Source organism: Trichosurus vulpecula, chromosome 6, assembly GCF_011100635.1.
Source record: "Trichosurus vulpecula isolate mTriVul1 chromosome 6, mTriVul1.pri, whole genome shotgun sequence".
In the NCBI taxonomy this organism is placed as follows: domain Eukaryota; kingdom Metazoa; phylum Chordata; class Mammalia; order Diprotodontia; family Phalangeridae; genus Trichosurus; species Trichosurus vulpecula.
This window is the reverse complement of record NC_050578.1, coordinates 226,692,238-226,710,545: the sequence shown is the minus strand read 5'-3', so window position 1 is coordinate 226,710,545 and position 18,308 is coordinate 226,692,238. Positions and strand designations below refer to the sequence as shown.

Genomic DNA, 18,308 nt, shown 5'->3' with positions numbered 1-18,308 from the left:
GCCTGTAATAGAATGGCCAGCATTGTGGTTCTCCATCTTGCCTTTCTCCTCTTTTCTGCGAGCCCTTCTATCAATGACCCATGGCTGATACCTTTGCAAAAGCTGTCATCCCCCCAAGCCTTCAGGGAAACCCCCTTTTCATCTCCACATCCCAAAATCCCTCTTTCCTCCAAGCTGAGCTCAGTGTCATCTTCCATGTGAGCCCTTTCCTGATCCCGGGAGCCCTCAGTGTTCCCCCACATTACTTCGTATTTATTTTGTAGATTTCTTGAATATATTTACATGCATGTTGTCTCACCTAAAGTTCTTCAAAGGCAGGAGTGGCTCCATTTGTGTCTGTGTGTCCCTCAATCTAGCACCATGCCTGGGGCAGAGGCGCCATTGAATAAATACTCACTGGCTGATTGCATCATCCTTCCCAAGCAAAGCTCCCTCTCCCTAGGCAAAGACAGATCTCAAGTGCAAAGCAGACCACTATGAAAGTCACTGAAACCAAGAAAACAAAGAGTGCTCGCTGATTTGGAAAGGAAAGTCCAGGAACGATATGGGGGGGGGGGGGGACGACAGGGAGGGTCACCACGGGAAGTACCCAAGAGTTCCGCAGTATGGGAAGTCCCTCCACCTACACAGATCGCATCCTGACTATGACAGAGAATCTTAGGGCCCAAAGAGGTTTGAGTGACTAGCCCATGGCAGTGGGTGTCAAAAATGGAATATGAACTCAGGTCTTCTGACTTAAGATGAGAAAGCTTTCCATTAAACCAAGATATCTCTATGGAATGGTATTGCATGTAAGTCAAAGAATGAAAAAAATGAAAAAAATCAAATGTTTTCCCTTAAAGCCCTTGATGTATTGTGTTGCCCTTTATAACAAGAGGATCATATCTCTCAGAAAAAGTGCTGCACGCGCTCCTTATGGTTTTTACAACAGCAGTGATAAATCCTAATTCAGCTACTTAGTCTTACTCTCTCAGGCCTCAGTTTCCTCGTCTGTAAAGTGAGGAAAACACACCGTATCACTAGTTGCTAAGGTACTTTCCAGCTCTAAATCTACGATGCTATGAGTTGAATTATTCATGGCCCAGAGTCCCTAGAAATCAATATATAAAACGACAAAGCATAAAGTTACTGGATACAAAACCTGTGCTTCACTAGCACTGCGGATGTCATTTAGCTGAATTTAATTTAGGTGAACCACACTGAGAAAGGAATGAAATGTCTGGTTCAGGGCTTCAGCGGGATGACAAAGACTTCTACTTTAAAAATAACAGAATAAAAGCAAATTGCATGCTTCTAAAAATAGCAACAGGTCAGCAAAGAGCCAACTAGTTTGATTCAAAACAGTATTACATGTAATTCATACTAAAACCATAACCACAAGCAGCAAAGCTGTAACTGTGTTCACAAAAGTACCACTCAATTTTGCTATATTTAACTGAAATGAGAGGCACCATGACATAGTAACTCCAACCTTGGAGTCAGGGAGTACAGGGTTCAAATTCTGCCTCTGCCTCTCACTAGCTATGTAAAGACTGCCCCATTCCACTCTCTGAGCCCTGAAAATGCAGATAAGGACTTGATCCACAATGACAGAGGGAGCTTCCAAACAAAAAGTTCTCTACATGGATGAAATCGGAGCTCCAGGACAAAAACAAAACCCTGAAATCAAACTCTCTACATAATATGGATTAAGATATACTAAATGTATTATCAGTTTTAAGGCTTTCTCCTTACGGGATACAGAGCCTTCAAAACTGCAGGTAAAGCAATAGACAAACTGTCTACATAATTTAAATTTAAATGTCAGCAAAGGCATTCTTAGTCAATCAGTCAATAAACATTTATTAAGCTCCTACTATGTGCCAGGCAAGGTACTAAGCAAGAGGGATACAAAGGAAGGTAAAATTCAGTCCCTGCTCTCAAGAAGCTTATGGTGTAATGGAGAAAGCAACATGCAAACAACTATGTACAAAGATATTTGTCCTATGGTATAAATTGGAAATAATCAACAGAGGAAAGGCTTCCTGTAGAAGGTGGGATCTTAGCTAAGCCTTGAAGGAAGTCAGGGAAGCCTGGAAGCAGAGACAGGAGGGGGAGCATTCAGGCAGGGAGGAAACCCAGTGAACTGCAGGACCCAGGAGATGATGAGTGATTTGTTAGCAAGGGTTCCAATATCACGGGATCGAAGAGCACCGGGGGTGTAAGATGTAAGAGGCTGGAAAGGTGGGAGAGGGGGCAGGTTATGAAGGACTTTGAACACCATACAAGATTTTACATTTGATACTGAAAGTGATGGGGAGACACTGGAATTTACTGAATAGGAAGACAGAAAGGGTGACGTAGCCAGACTTCCCTTTAGGAAGACAACTTCAGACAGGTGAGTGGAGGCGGGGCTAATCTAGGGTGAGATTTGTGGCTGGGAAACCAACCAGCAGGAGATTACAACGACCCAGGTATGAGGTAATGCAGGTCTGCACCGGGGCAGGGGCAGTGACAGAAGGAAGGTGGTGTGTGCAAGAAAATGTAATGGAGCTAAAATCTTTGCCAAAGACTGGATACGGAGGGAGAGGAAGGTGAACACGGCATCTTATAAGCTTGAGTGATGGAGAGGATGGTGATATCCTCAACAGTAACAGGGAAGTTTTGAAGGGGTGAGGTAGCATGGGATGTCAATGGGACATCCAGTTTGAGATGTCGAACAGGCGGCTGGAGATCCTAGCCTGGAGGTCAGCAGAAAAAACAAGCATTTATTAATAAAGGGTGCCAGGCACCATGCTAAGCACTCTACAAATATTTGATCCTCACAACAAGACTGGTAGTAGGTGTTATCATTAACTCCATTTTGTACTTCTAGAAACTGAGGCAGCCTGGAGGGTTTGAGTGACTTGCCCAGGGTCATACGGCTAGTATCTGAGATTGGACTTAACTTCAGGTCTTTCTGACTCCAGGCCCGGCATGCTTTCCATCATACCTCCTCGCTGCCTCGGACAACACCACCAAATGAAAGAGAGGAGGGCCCAGAGGAGGACCCTGTGAGACATCCACAATTAGTGAGCGGAATCTGGATAAGATCCTGCAAAGGAGACGAGGAGGCTGAGAGTCAGAAGAAAGGAGCATCACAAAAACTTAGAGACAAGACAGTACTAAAGAGAAAGAGGCCAACAAGGAGGAAAACCGAGAAAAGGCCGTAAGATGCGGCAATTCAGAGAGCATGAGGAACGTTGCAGAGACTGTTCCAAGTGAAGGATAAGACTGGAAGCCAGACAGCAGAGAGTTAAGAAGAGAATGAAGGGAAAGGAAGTGGAGGCAGCCATTGTACATGGCCTCCTCAAGCCACAAAAGGGAAGAGAGATATGGGCAGTAGCTATCGGGGATGGAGGGACCACGTAAAGGTTTTTTGAGGATGGGGGAGATATGGGCGTGTTTGTAGGCAGCGGGGAAGCAGCCAAGAGACAAGGAAAGAATGGGGAAGATAGAAGTGGCAATCAGCCGGATAAGATGGGATGGAATGGGATCACTTGTGCAGGTAGAAAGGTGTGCCTTGGCAAGGAGAAGGGGACACCTCATCATGTGAGACAGGTAGTGGAGAAAATAGTGGCGGAAAGTATCTAGGTGATGTGAAGAGGGGAGAAGGGGAAGTTCTAGGCAAAAGGCTAGATTCTAGGCTGAGAAGGTGGCAGGGAAGAGAAGCCCTGGGAGGTCTGAAAAGGTTTGGAAGAGCTGCTGTGGCAAGAGGAACAGGAGTTAATTAGGGAGGTTATAAAAGGATTGCCTTGCAGCATGGAGGGCCCAAGAGGTTATGTACATAAATCTGCAGTGGACCCAGTCAGCATTACTTCTGATTTTTCCAGCTTTATTCATGTGTGAATAAGTAAAAACAGCAGACAGTGGGTTTTGTGCACCATTCTCTTCATCTATTTCCACTGACAGATCTTAGCCCAGAAGCTATAGCGGTTTTTTAAGAGGCAGTTTTAATGCTGTTTCATACACACACAGATGAAGGAGGTTTCATATCAAGGTATGCCTCGCTTTAGGAAAACCAAATATAGGTACAGGCAACCACAGCAAGACAAAAGGGACACAGTGAAAATTTAGGGGAAAGTAAGTGTAACCAGAATGGCCTTTGTTTTCTTTGAGTGACTCAATTTATCCCAGTGAGCTTTACTAGGTGCTAAGCCCCAGGCCCAAACCCCATTAGGTGTTAATGTAATCCATGTGGATGTGAACCTCCCAGGGTCCTAAGGGGAGGGGCTAACTCAAGAACCAATCACCAGAGCCTGAGCTCTGGTGATTCAGATGATGTTTGATGTCTGAAGCCCTAGAAGAAGGGAGGACAGAGCCATTTGTGCCGGGCTCTGGAGATGGTGTTGATGAGGAGACTCCGGGCAGCTGTAGCTAAGGAGCCCTCCAGCTTGTAAACCCGGATGCTGAAACTTTGTTGAACTCTGGTAACTATGTGTTGGGACTTGAATCAGGCAAAGTCTGTTGATGTTTGTAATTTATTTGCATTTTGTTTTGAAGTTCAGGGTGCTGGATTTTTCCCCTGAACTAAGTGAATGATATTTGAATGCTGAATTAAAAGTAAGCTCATCAACCCCTTCACCTTGCTTTCCTTAATTAAGCAGATCAGAAGAACCTGTGCTGTTGGCAGCTTTCTGGGTGCTGGCTATGGGTGAATCTTATACCCCCACAGAAGCTGCCAGCCAGATTGTTGAGACAGTACGTGAATGGGGAAAATTTCTACCAAATTTTAATTGAGTCCAATTATTCAAACATTTAGGTTTTTGCTAAGTGCTCTGTCCCTGCAGTAAAATAAATAGGAGGTAATCTGAGAAGGGAGAGAACACTAGCCATGGGGGAGGAGAGGGATCTGGGAAGACTTCACGATGGGAGGCACCTGAGAAAAGGCTACAAGAAAGATAAAGTTTCTGAAAAGTGCCAGGAGGGAGCACCTTCAGGCACGGCATACGGTGTGTGGGAAAACATACTGAAGATGGAATGCCAAATTTAGGGACTATCCAGTAGTCCTGTTTGACCAGAATAGACTATATGGGAATATGAAATGGAGCTAAAATGCCTCAAAAGGCAAGTTGGAGTCAGATTATGTAAGACCCTAAAAACCAGCCAGAAGAGTTAGTATTTTAACCTGGGAGAAGCAGGGAGCCATTGAGCCAGTGGATAGGAGACCAATCCATGAGGAAGTATTTTGTCAGGGATATAGAAAATAGACTGGAGTCAGGAAGACCAATTAGAAGGCTAGTCCAGTGGTCCAGACAGGAAGAAGATCCTGAACTCAGATAATGTACTTGTGAGTGGAGAAAAGGCTATGGAAGAGATCCCATGAAGGAAGAATCTATAGGCCTTGGCAACCAATTGCATATGGAGAATAGAGGAGAGGGAAGCATCAAAGATGACCCCAAGGTTTTAAATTTGGTGATAGGAGAGGATGACATGCCAGCCACGTAACAAACAAGTCTGAAAAGGATGAGTTTAGAGGAAAGACTACGGGCTCCATTTTGGACATGCAGAATCTGACTTGCCAAAACACAAAGCAGGAAATAAAGACCCAGGAGGAAGCTGGTCATTCAAGACTAAAATTCTGGAGACATTAGGGTTGGATATACAATAGAAATCTGGAAGGCACAGAAGTTTAGAGCTGGGAGGCCTCCACAGCAACCTCCTAAGACATTCTATTCCATTTACTTCAAGCCTAACTCTGACCCTGCAAAGTACACCTATCGTTTCTAATTCTGCCCTCTGCAGCTGAGCAAAACAAATCTGATCCCTCTTCTTTGGGATGCCCCTTCAGATACAAGAAGACTTGGTTAGCTTGTCCCCTCAAGGTCATCTTTTCTCCAAATTAAACAAGCCCATTTCTTTCAAACGGCATGATCTCATAGCCTTCACCATTCCAGCAGCCCTCCCCAGGATAGTCTCTAATCAGTTTATTGGTGTCCTTTCTAAAATGTGGCCCTCAGAAGTAAATGCAATATCCCAGGTATGGTCTGACTGGGGCTGAGAACCAGTGGTTGACTCTTGACTGGTGAATGAATTTGCTCTTACTGCACCAGCAGGCTGCCCTAGCTTTTCTGGCTGCATCACTGCTGAATGCCTTCTGGGTCTGCTTCACATAATGGTGAGGATCCCTAATGATGCTAAATATTCAGTCTTTAAAAGGAGATTTACTTCTTATAACAGCAAAAAAAAAAAAAAAAAAAAAAAGGTCATACAGTGTGCCTTTACAGAAAAAAAAACCTGACTTTAATAAACATACATCAGAACTTCCACATATGTCTAAGTGCATCTCACCCCTTTCATTTTTTGTTTGTCCTTCATTCTCAACGAGGACCTTGAGCTCAGGAAAGTGATGTCAAGACTTTCAAGTGAATTGGATTTAAATGAGACAGGGCTGTGCAAGGTCACAAGCCTCATTCTGTCCTCCAGAGCCATCTGGGACCAGTGACCAGATATAGACCAGGACGACTAGAGATGGCTTCCAGTATTCATCTAGGACACAATGCTGCCATTACTCAAAACATGCCTAGAATACTTCCTTGGGAATCACCTTCAAGGCCACCCAAAGCAGTCCCATTACCTTTCATTCAAACAGCCTTAGCCTTTATAATTAGCACCATTTTGTATCAAATAGGTTTTAGTTATTTACAAAAATCAGATCTAAGGATGTTTGGAAATATGATTTTACTCCCTTTCCGGCTTCCTACACACCCTCTTGGGTGGGTTGGCATTCTCTGATTTGCACAACATAGCTACTTCTGTTACAGCTGGAACTCGTGGAAATTTGGAACTCAAAAGACAATATTCAAGCCTCCTGGGTAAAGTATTTCTTTAAGGATGAAGATTTACCATCATCAGCAACATTCGAAATAACAAGAAGCAGAAGCAAAAAGCAATGCCAAAATAGGATTTCCAAGACATTTTAATAATGATGTCAGCACTGGAATAAATGCCTTCCTCTGGGACAACACTGATTTGGTATTGTAGGGTTCTGATGCAGTTTGTTAAAAAAAAAAAAAAATCACTACTCCCCTCCCCATCCAGTAGAATATAAGCTCCTTGAGGAGCATACTTATTTTCTCCACACATGCCAGCCTGGAGCATAGTGCCTTGCCATAGAACCAGAACTGCACTCTCTGGTGACTACATATTCATTTTTTTAAGCCAAAGGCATAAGAAATTCAGGGGGCCTTGGCAAGAGGCACATAACAAATGCATGTCTGTCTTTTTTTTCCCCATGTTTGGTTTTACCTTGCTAAAAAGGGTTTTACTTTGTTTCTTTTTTTGTATGCTTGTTTCATTATTTGTCTTCACGGATATAAGTTTAGAATAAAATAATTTCGAGAATTAACTTTAGGAAAAGTTTTTTAAAATGTGTCTGGAAATTCACATGGAAGGTTCTTCTTCTTTCTTCCTATCTTAGACTTCTGAAATATCTGCCTGCCTATTCCTCCAGCCTTGTTCATTTCACTCAATACACAGGCAATCCTTTATAGCCCGACTCATAGACAGGGCACGAAAAAATGCTTTTGGCAAAGTTAAAAGCTACAGCCAAATCACGGTGGGAAGGGGAAGATCTTGATCAGGGCTGCTCAAGGTAAGAAATACTTTACCTAGAAGGGTTAAATACTATCTTTTGAGTTCCAAATTTCCACTAGTTCCAGCCTTAACAGAGAAGTAGTTATGTCGTGCAAATGAGAGAATGCCAACCCACCGAGAGGGTGTGTAAGAACTCGGAAAAGGGAGTAAAAGCGAACTTCCAAAAATAGGCGTCGCCAACCAAGCGAATCCCCACCCGCGTAGAGGCTATTCAAACCTGCTCTTAACTCCTTCATTTCTGAGGTGTACCGACAACAGCTGGGAAGAAGAGGAAGCCAGGGGTGGAAGAGGGAACTAACCAGAACTGGGGCACCGGAGTTCTTCTGGTCAAGTCCTGGCTCTGCCTTCCCCCGCCCTCACCAGCCGTACAACCTCGGCCAGCTTCTGTGGAGCTGGCCACACGCACACGAAAGCAGAACCTGTGCAGACTGAAACGCTTGCACACGCGCACGCACATTCGCCATACTGAAATTTACACACACAGCCCGTGCAGATTAAAACACGCGCGCGCACACAAACCCCAGATTGAAAAACACACACAAAACCACAACCTGTGCTGACTGAAACACACACACACACACCAGATGGAAAAACACACCCAAAACCAGAACCTTTACATATACACGTACACACATACACACACACACACAACCAGAACCTTTGAAGACTGAAACAGACGCACAAACCCAGAACCTTCTCTCTCTCACACACACACACACCAGATTGAAAAAACACACTCGATTAAAATACACATACACACCCCAAATTGAAACACACATCCCTCTCCTCCAGCCTAGTCTCAGCTCCCCCAGCCTCAGTTTACCCACTTTTTCAAAGCGGGGGGGACTGGCCCAGACCCTCCCACGTGCTGGGCGGCTCGGCCCAGCCATTCCCCAGCAGCGCGGGCGCAGTCTGGAGTCTGCAGCCGGGGGTGGGGGAAACCTCTCCGGGCCTCAGTTTCCTCCTTGTTAAAAAGAGGAGGGGATCCCGGACTAGGCGGCCTCGGGGCCACGGCGCTAAGACGCCGCCAAGGTTAAAAGCTCGGGGAGGCCGAGTGCCAGCCGGTCTCCCCCTCTTCCGCCCCCGCCGGGCAGACTGACAGACCTCCCTGGTGGGGTCGGGGTCCGAGGCGCCCACCTTGAGCTGAGACTTGGAGACTTTGCCGCTGCGGTCCAGGTCAAGCGCGGTGAAGGCGTGCCAGATGGCCTTGAGCAGCTCCTCCTTGAGGCCCCCCATGGTGTGGCCGTGGCCCCCAGATCCCCAACCAGCGCAGAGCAGCCCAGCCGCCTCCGACACCGCCCCCGGGGACCCGGGCTGCACAGCCGCCGCCGCCCGCCGGCTTGCTCGCTCCCCAGCCCGCCCGGTCACCTGACCTTCGCCCCGCCCCCCCCCTTGGAGCTGGGGCGCAGACAGGGGCGTGCGGAGGCGCCGGGGGCGGAGTCTGGGTCGACTTTCAGGGGCCCGAGCTTGACTCCGCCCACCGCTCCCCGGAGCGAAGCCTTCGGCGCGCGCGCGCTGCACGCTGGCCCGGGCTCCCTGAGGCCCCGCCCCCTCCCGCCTCCCTTGGGCCGGACCTCGGAAAGCGTCCCAGCATCCCAGCAGGAGCGCCCTGGCGGGGGGAGGAGGAAAGAGGGGGCTTCGACCCTCTCCAACCAGGGGAACCCTAGAGGCAGTCCAGGAAGCCTTGGGACCCCTTTGGCAGTGTGCGGAAACCCCGTAAAACCTGGAATGGGTTGGAAGAGTGCGAGAGGCAGAAGCCAGCCTCATTTTCTTCCCCTGGAAAGTGGGGACATCGTAATAGCACCTGTCTCGCAGGGTCATTGTGAGGATCCCATGAAATAACAGTTGCAAAGCGTGCCCCTCGTACTAGAAGGGGTTTAATAAATGTTTCCTTCCTTTAAAGAATGCTTCTAAATTGGTTTAATAAAATACATAGGATTTCAAGAGAAACCAATTATAACGAAGTTGTTATCAAAATATTTTTTAAACAGTTCACGAACCTCAGGTTAAGGACTCCTACTTTGCACAAAGATGTCCAGTAACGGCAACCCACTACCTCCTGGAGGCCCCTGATGCTTTTAGATAGCTGGAAGGGTTTTTAGCACAGTTTGGATTTTTGTTTTTTCCTGTTGTTTTGGTTTTTCTTTTCGTGATATGGAGCCTCAATCTGCCTGTCTGCAACGTCCCCCCATTTGTCCCTCTGGTGCCCAGAAGAAAAAGTATAATCCCTCTTCCCCAAAGGTCATAGGATCATGGATTTAAAGTTTAAGTGCCATCTAGTCAACGAATCCATTTCTTTTTACAGATGAGGACGCTGAGGCCTGGTGAGCTTATGGGTCTTACCTAAATTCTGAATCTCCCCAGGCCCCCAGCACACAGGACAGTGTTAGAACTCCCAAAGATGTCCAGAGATTTCCCCCAGACAGTCTCTAGGGTTGCATAGGGCCCAACAAATTAACATTTGTTGAAGCTGAAATAAAAGATTGCTTTTTTTTTTCCTGTGTGAATTCTATAAATGTTTAGCGATTTCCTAGGGCTGATTTCACCATGGTGTAAGCAGAATTGTTGAACCCGGAGTCAAAAAGCATTGGGCATCCAGTCCTAAGTCTGATATTCATTAGTTGTATAACTTAACCTTAGGTCTCAGCTCATCTTAAGGCTTTCTATAAATATCAAGTCCTATTTTATTCTGTTTAGCATTTAAACCTCCTTAACAGTAATCGAAGCCATCCAAAGATGAAATAGAGTTGCTTCTAGATGGAGCGAGTCTTCACTGGGGGTCTTCAAGAGGAGGATTCCTGGCCACTTGTTGGGGATTTTGAAGAAAGGATTCTTGTGCTGAAGATGCCACCTGGGGATCCTTCCAATGGTTTGAAAGTTCAGCAAGAAAATATTTGAGTGCCCTTTGACCCCAAGATCCCAGTGCCAAAGCTACATCCCCAGGAGGTCACAGACAGAGGGTTCCCATATCCACTTCCATATTCACAGCAGCATTTTGAAAACAAAGTGAATGTCCATCAAAAGGGGCATGACCAAACAAATTGTGGTGTATGAATGGAATGAATATTACCAGGAGGAATTCTGAGAATATGAAATTAGCAGAATAAAGGATGCAGAACAGTAAAGCAATATACATGACTGCAACAACATAAGTGAAAAAAAGGAAAATGAAACGAAGCTGAATATTTATAATGATGGATATTAGCCCTGGAGAAGAGGTGAGGAGGTACACCTTCCACCTTTCGCCGGAGAGGTGAGAGGCTATGGGTGCACAATGTTGTATACGTTGTCAGGGACAATCGATGAGTGCTCGGTTTTGCCTAACTGGTTTTTTTTTTTATTCCTTTACAAGAGAATGGGGGTGGGGAAAGGGGAAAATGTGATGAAAAAGATAAAGTCGTAGATTTTTTTAAAAAACATAATGGAATGCTGATAAATATAGTTACGCCAAGCAGGGAAGAGATATAGGGGGAGGAATGGGCAAAGTATAAATTTGGGCAGACTAGGGAAGGTTTTATAAAAGAGGCTAGTTTTCAGGGTTTTGAAGAAACCGTCATTTTTGACCACAACTCTCAAAGTCCTTTTCTTTCATAACCTCCTACTGTTATTGAAAAGGATGTGATGCTCATAGCCCCGGGAAAGTTACATATGTTTTCTATTGAGTATCATTTCAGGCCTCTTGTGCTTCTGTAAAATGAGATGCAAGGAGAGTCAGATGAAGGATGAAGCCTGGAGAGAGCCTCAGAGGTCATCTAGGAAATTCATCAGATAAAGAAACCGGTCAAGAGAAGGGAAGGAACTTAGCCAGGGTCACACAGGAAATAGTAGGGCTAGGCTTCCAACCCATGTCTCCTGACTCTGACTGAGCCTAGGGTTCCTCATGTCGTGGCATACTGCCTTTCATAAAACCATTGATCGATGGTACTAGAAGCGACTTGAGGGTCCAATGGGATGAGTCCAACTGGTTCATTGATCTAGAAGAAGAAATTGATGATCGCTCCAACCATCCTGTGTGTCAGGAGGTAGCTGGATGAAGAAGCAGATAGAGCCCTGGACCTAGAATGAGGATGACCTGAGCTCAAATCTGGCTTCAGACACTTACTAGCAGTGTGGCCCTGGGCAAGTCACTTAACTTCTGTCTGTCTCAGTTTCCTCAGAGGTAAAACGGAGATAATAGCACCTCCCTCCCAGGATTGTTGTGAAGATAAAATAATAGTACTTTGCAGACCTTAAATACTGGGTATTCTAACAGCACCCAGCACAGGGTACAGCATGAGCAAGCATTCAATCAGTATTTGAAGACACTTACTAACTGTGTGATCCTGGGCAAGTCACTGAATTCTGTTTGCCTCAGTTTCCTTATCTGTAAAATGAGCTGGAGAAGGAAATGGCAAACTGCTCCAGTATCTTTGCTAAGAAAACCCCAAGTGGGTCATGAAGAGTCGAACACTCCTGAAATCACTGAACAACAGCAAATGAAGATGATGATGATGATGGTAATGATGATTGTAGTTCCAGATTCCCAATGTGGTGGAAAGATCGTTGTACAAGGAGTCAGAAGGGCTGCAGTTCAGAACTGGATATTTATTAGTTCTGTGTCTTTGAGCCTCAGAAAAATAAAAAGGTAAAAAAAAACCTGCCCTGACACCTTCACAAGGTTGCTATGACGACCAAATGAAATAATATTTGGGAAACTGGAAAGAACTATATGTATATGAAGCAGGGAATCAAAGGATCTGCAGTCAACCAAACTCACTCGTAGTTCTCCCCCCAGCCTGCTAGTTAACTCATTACCATGTTTAGCCTCATCATCATACAAGAGTTCTACAAATTCTTGGGTAATCCAGGAGTACGTTTGGGTATTCATAAATGGCTAAAATTTAAACCTCTCTCACTATCAGTTAAAGTCAGAGCCCCTACCCTGGTTCACTAGATATTATTCATTCATTGAGGATAGGACCTGGGTGAGGAAACTCTCTACCAATGCAGGTCATTCTCTTCAAGTTAAAGTCTTAGAAAGTTGCCTAGAATATTGAGAGGTTAAATAACTTGCCTGGGATCATAGAACAGGGAAGAGATAGGACTTCATTCCAGGTCATTTGGACTCTCTATCCACCTTACCATAATTCTTCTCCAGGCCCAGGCAACCTTACTGCGTTCAGACATGGAAAAGATTGACAGATTTATTTAATAGACTAGAAGAAAAATGTTCCCTGTAAGTGGTGGGCTTTCAAGACTGTGGCAATAGAGAAGAGAGAACCCCAGACCCCTCAGGGTACCCTACAATCTTGAGAAGCTAATGTCTCCAACACAGCTTTGGGAAAGTAAACCAGAGAGTACTCACTACACATATATAAGGTGAGAATAACCCAATGAAGTAGAATTGCTGCCTTCTCTGAACTGAGCCCAGAAAATCTAAATAATAGGCAGAATATAGCTAATATCACTGATTTCCAAAGAAGTAATGTTTGGTTTTCTTTTGGAATTGTTTCTTAAACGTAATGCCTTTATTAAATTCCTTAAATCTTTCAAAGAAAAGGCATGAAGAAAAAAGTAATGAAAATGAGAAAGGAAGAGTGGTAAAGGCAAAGGAGGATAGCTTCAAAAAGCAAGAATAAGAATGGGAACAAGTTGGGGGAGGAAAGGAAAGAAGAAAACCGTGATATGAAAGAGTCAGGTAAAATGGAGAGCTGGAGAGAAGATGGGAAACATGAGTGGGAGTTGGGAATGAAGGAGAAGGAATGAGAGAGACAGACAGAGACAGAGACAGAAAGACAGAGAGAGAGAGAGAGAGAGAGAGAAACTTTTTGTTTTCATCACATGGCCCAGAAGATCAGTGCCAATCTGCTACCATCTCTACCAAGTTTTAATATTTCCTTTACCATCAGTGTCCCTTCCCTCTCCAAATCCCTCATCCCTCTGACTTTGCCCTCACCTGTGAACTTACCACATTACCTATACATCAATACATTAATTATACATAATGCATAAGTATTTACATATATGTATTACTCCTCCCCTATTGGATTCTAAGCTCTTTGAGGGTAGGGATTGTGTGTATTTTCATCTTTGTTTTCCCTGTGCCTTACACATAGTAGGAGTTTTAATAAATATCGGTTTTATTGAATAGAATTCAATACCCATGCTTCTTCCTTTTCAGCTCCTTCACACATCAACAAATTAGAAGAAATAAACATTTTTAAACTCTGACTCTTGCTTGCCAACACTGGTGTTCATGGTCACAATTAATAGCAAATTTCCAGTCTGAAAAATAGGGTGAGGGGAATGGAGGGAGCTGGGAGACAATGGAAAGAAACCCAAATATGGGATCAAAAGACCAAGGTTCAAAGCCAGTACTCTCATTCACAGCAGGTATGATCTTAGATTAATTATTTATTTATCATCTGAGCGTTTTTCTTCATCTGAACCTACATTATTCCTTTTGCTGGGTGCTAGGAGAATCAAATGAAATTATTTATGTAAAACATTATAGAAATAACAGCTACTTTTATGATTGCCAGCCTCAGTGATGGCTAAGATCCCTTGTGGCCCTAACCAGCAGCTGACCTTCCTTCTCCTCTGTCTCTGGAGGCTCTAAGGAGATATTTCAAGACCTGTGTTTGGATGACCAGGGATGATGACCAGAGTGTCCAGAGCCCGCTCTGTCCCACCATTTTCACAATCCTTACAGAACAGCAACTCAGGCAAGCTAGGCCTGCCAAACATGCCAGTTAACTCTTGAGTCTTTATCTTCTAAAAGGTCATTACTGTCCCTTATCATTGCTTGTGATCTGGCAACAGGAAGCTAAGGCTGCTGTAGGACTGCTTAACTGTCTTGGCAAAGATCCCAACACCCTACTCCCTCGATGTACCCACCCTCCACCCCAACATCTCCTTTTATCAACAAACACAGGTTAAAAAAACATTTGTGGACTCAATAACAAAGTTCTGAAGAGGAAGAAAAAATGTATACTCCTGCCTCCATCAGCTGAATTCAATTAATTTAATTTAACAGACTTTTACTGAAGCATGAATCCCTAACCTTGGCCTGACCAAGTAAGCTGAATGAAATGGCTTTTCTGAATCAGGGGCACAACAGGCTCTATAAAAAAAAAAAAGTTTAGAAAGTCAAGTCCTGAGTCAGGAGATGGGAGTGTCTTGGGTGAAGAACAGCCTGGAAGCCAGAGTTACTGGATCTCAGACTAGATAGAGGAGAGTAAGTTGTAAGAAGACCAGAAAAGTAGGAAGGTTCCAGATTAAAAAGGGTTTTAAAAGTCAGAGAATTTTATACTTGATCCTAGAGGTTTAATAGGAAGCCACTGAAGTTTATTCAATAGTGAGGGTGACATGATCAGACCCAACCTTAGGAATGACTAAGCTTTTTTCTTCCCTTTGATCTATTAATGCCACTACCGGATATCTATCCCAAGGAAGTCAAAGGTAGAAAAGGAAGATCCCACATATATCAAAATATTCATAGCATCTCTTTTTGTGGTAGCAAAAAACTAGAAACAAAATATGTTCCCATCAACTATGGAATAGCAGAACCAATTGTGGAATGTGAGCGTAACAGAATATTATTTTACTGGAAAAAAACCAACAAATATGAGGACATTTTAATTGCCTAATTATTACTCATTGGAGACGCATGGGAAGACTTGCAGCAACTGATGCAGGGTGCAAAAGCAGAAATGGAGAGAGAAATAGGCACAATGCAAATGGAAACAACATTAAAGGACATCAGATTTGTTGTTGAGTCACGTCTGACACTTCATGACCCCATTTGGAGTTTTCTTGGCAAAGATACTAGAATGGTTTGCCATTTCTTTCTCCAGTTCATTTTACAGATGAGGAAACTGAGGCAAACAGGGATAAGTGACTTGTCTAGGGTCACATAGCCAGATTTGAACTCGAGAAAATGAGGCTTCCTAACTCCAAGCCAGGCACTCCAAGGACTGTACCACCTGGCTTCCCTAAAAGACACCAGAATCTAGATTAAATGCAATTACCAGCCTTGATTCCAGAGGAACTGGTGATGAAACAGATTTCCTTCCTCTTGGAAGAGAGGTTGTGAACTACAGGTGTAGCATGTCACATAAGCCATCAGATACACTAATTATGTTGATCGATTTTGCACTTTTGTTTGTTTTTCTTTGCTTATAGGGTGGTGGGGTGGAAGGTGGCGTGAGGTGATAATGGGAAATGAATATGGTATAAAAAACAAGAATCATCAAGATGTTAAATAAATGTGAAGGACAATTGAAATAAGTGATACATCACATGTCTATAACACTTTAAGGTATATGAACAGTTAAGCTTGTATAGTATACAAACAATTAATATAGTATAAATACTATTATCCCTCTTTGCAAAAAATGCTTGCTCCTTGGAAGAAGGCAAATCTGGACACCATACTAAAAATCACCTTGCCAATGAAGGTCCCTATAGTCAAAGCTATGGTTTTTCCAAGAATAACATATGGCTGGGAGAGTTGGACAATCAGGAGAGCCGAGTGCCACAGAATCAATGCTTTTGAATTTGCAGTGCTGGGGAAGACTTTTGAGAGTCCCTTGGACAGCAACAGGATCAAATTAGTCAACGTTTAAAGAAATTAATTCAGATATTCACTGGAAAGCCAAATACTGAAGTTGAAGCTTAATCCTTGGGCCACCTAATGAAAAGATGGGACTCATTGGAAACGATCTTGATGTTGGGAAACATTGAAGGCAAAAGGAGAAAGGGTTAGAAGAGGATGAGATGGTTAGATAGTGTCATGGAAATGATGAACATCAACCTGGACAGACTTCAAGAGACAGTGGAATATGGAAGGCCTTGGAATGCTATAGTCCATGGGGTCACAAAGAGTCAGACATGACTGAACAAATGAATAACATCAGCAGATGACATATTATTGCTCGATAATTACTGAACTGATCATAATATGTATTCCTAGGACTTTATGGCACATCCTTTTTTATTCTTCAACCAAGATATTCTTTTCTTGTGTTTATAAATTTTTTTCTTTAGAAATACAGTGTCAATGCTTTGCATAAAAGTATATAAACATATCCAAAGGGGTCTCTAGTGTTCTCATCCTTTGGAAATAGATACGTGATACCTTCTATTAAGAAAGTTGGGATCGAGGTTCCTCCTGAGCGGAAGCTGGTGAAGTACATTGCTAATAATTCACATACCACTGTAAAACTTTGGAGCCAATAATCACTGGACCTTATCCAGCCTGGCCACTGTCCAGTTTTGCAGAAAGGCTAGAGTTTCAATGAACCTTCCTTAATATAACTGTTCAATTGTCTATTACATCAATGATGTGCAAGTTTTCTGTTTCTTGTTTGACCCAACTTTCATTTTCATTGTATGGGACTCCTTGTGACCACATATAGAAATATTCCACAATCACCTTCTTTGGTGGTTCTTTTGTTTGTCATTATTATTACTAATAATAATTATTATATATACATTTGGGTGATTGTTGGTATTGGTTGAAGTAGTTATTATCATTACTATATATACATTTGGGTCATTTTTGGTATTGGTTGAAGTCAGGAGACCTTGTGGATTCTTAGCTCTGAAACTTATTAACGGTGTGACCTTGGGATAATCTTTTGCCTAGCAACCAATGATTGGCTGAGTTCTAGACTACCATCTATATATTCCAGCCTCTGGGGAAGCAAGCAAAATGACTGTGAATGAATATAATGAGGGTACGGTGGTTGGTGGCATGCTCTACATTCTTGTCCTGTATTGACATATGACTGAGATCAGAGTAGACCAGGAACGTGGAAGCTGAGTGGAAGGAGCAGGATTGTCCCAGGAATCTCCAAACCTGGATTTTACATCACAACTCTGTCATTTACTGCCTGGGTAAGCTCTCTGGCCCTCAGGTTCTCCATCAGTAAAAAACAGGGGTAATAATCTTGTTCCAGGACAAGGATGTTTGTTGTGAGGCTTAAATGAGATGATGTATGTTAATTGCTATATAGAGGTAAGGGAGTATGATGATCATTAAGGGAAGCTCCCAAAACTAGAAAGATAATTAAAATTTAGGGTTCTGAGTCACAGAGTCAGAAGTAGCAAGTACCTACTTAAGTCTTTCCCATCTAACTCATACCTGCCTAAGAATCCTTTCTAAGAAATCCACAAGCTGGATAGCTTTCTCTTGAAGACTTCTAATGTGAATGGAACTCCCTAGCCTTCTGAGAGTCACAGACCCCTTTGGCAGCCTGAGGAAGCATGTGGGCATCATCTCAAAATAATATGTGTTGCCTACATTCATAATTGAAGGAAATGTTAAGTTTCAGTTAGAAGTTAGTGAAAATCAAGACCCATCCAAATTCATGAACCTCCTGAAATCTATCCCCAGGCCCCCAGGTTAAGAACCCTGGAACTAGGGCGTGCCCACTACCTCAAAACTGTTCATTACACTTTGGAATTGCCTTCATCATTATGAAGTTTAATAAATTAATTACATGTTTTTGCTTCTCTCTCACTCACCCTTCTTTTTGTGTATGTAGTGAGAGATAGAAATCTGAGTCACCACCTCCCTGGCCTTTCTGATGAGATCACAGGGCAGGGATCTTTACCAAAGAGGGGAGCTTGCCAGGGAGCCAGGCCTATGCCATGACCCCAGCCAGGTTACAGTAATCTTATGATGGGTCCCCAATTACTGCTTCAAAATG

The 18,308-nt window shown here is 43.6% G+C and overlaps 1 protein-coding gene across 1 annotated transcript in view; it reads right to left on the bottom strand.

Annotated features, from left to right (window-relative positions):
- Nucleotides 1-8,974, bottom strand: part of SWAP70 (switching B cell complex subunit SWAP70) — an 87,664-nt gene extending 78,690 nt beyond the window's left edge. The window contains exon 1 of the mRNA XM_036763898.1: nt 8,752-8,974. Within this exon, the coding sequence (XP_036619793.1) occupies nt 8,752-8,850 (99 nt within the window). The 5' untranslated portion in view covers nt 8,851-8,974. The remainder of the gene's footprint in view (nt 1-8,751) is intronic.
- Nucleotides 8,975-18,308: the final 9,334 nt, after the last annotated feature.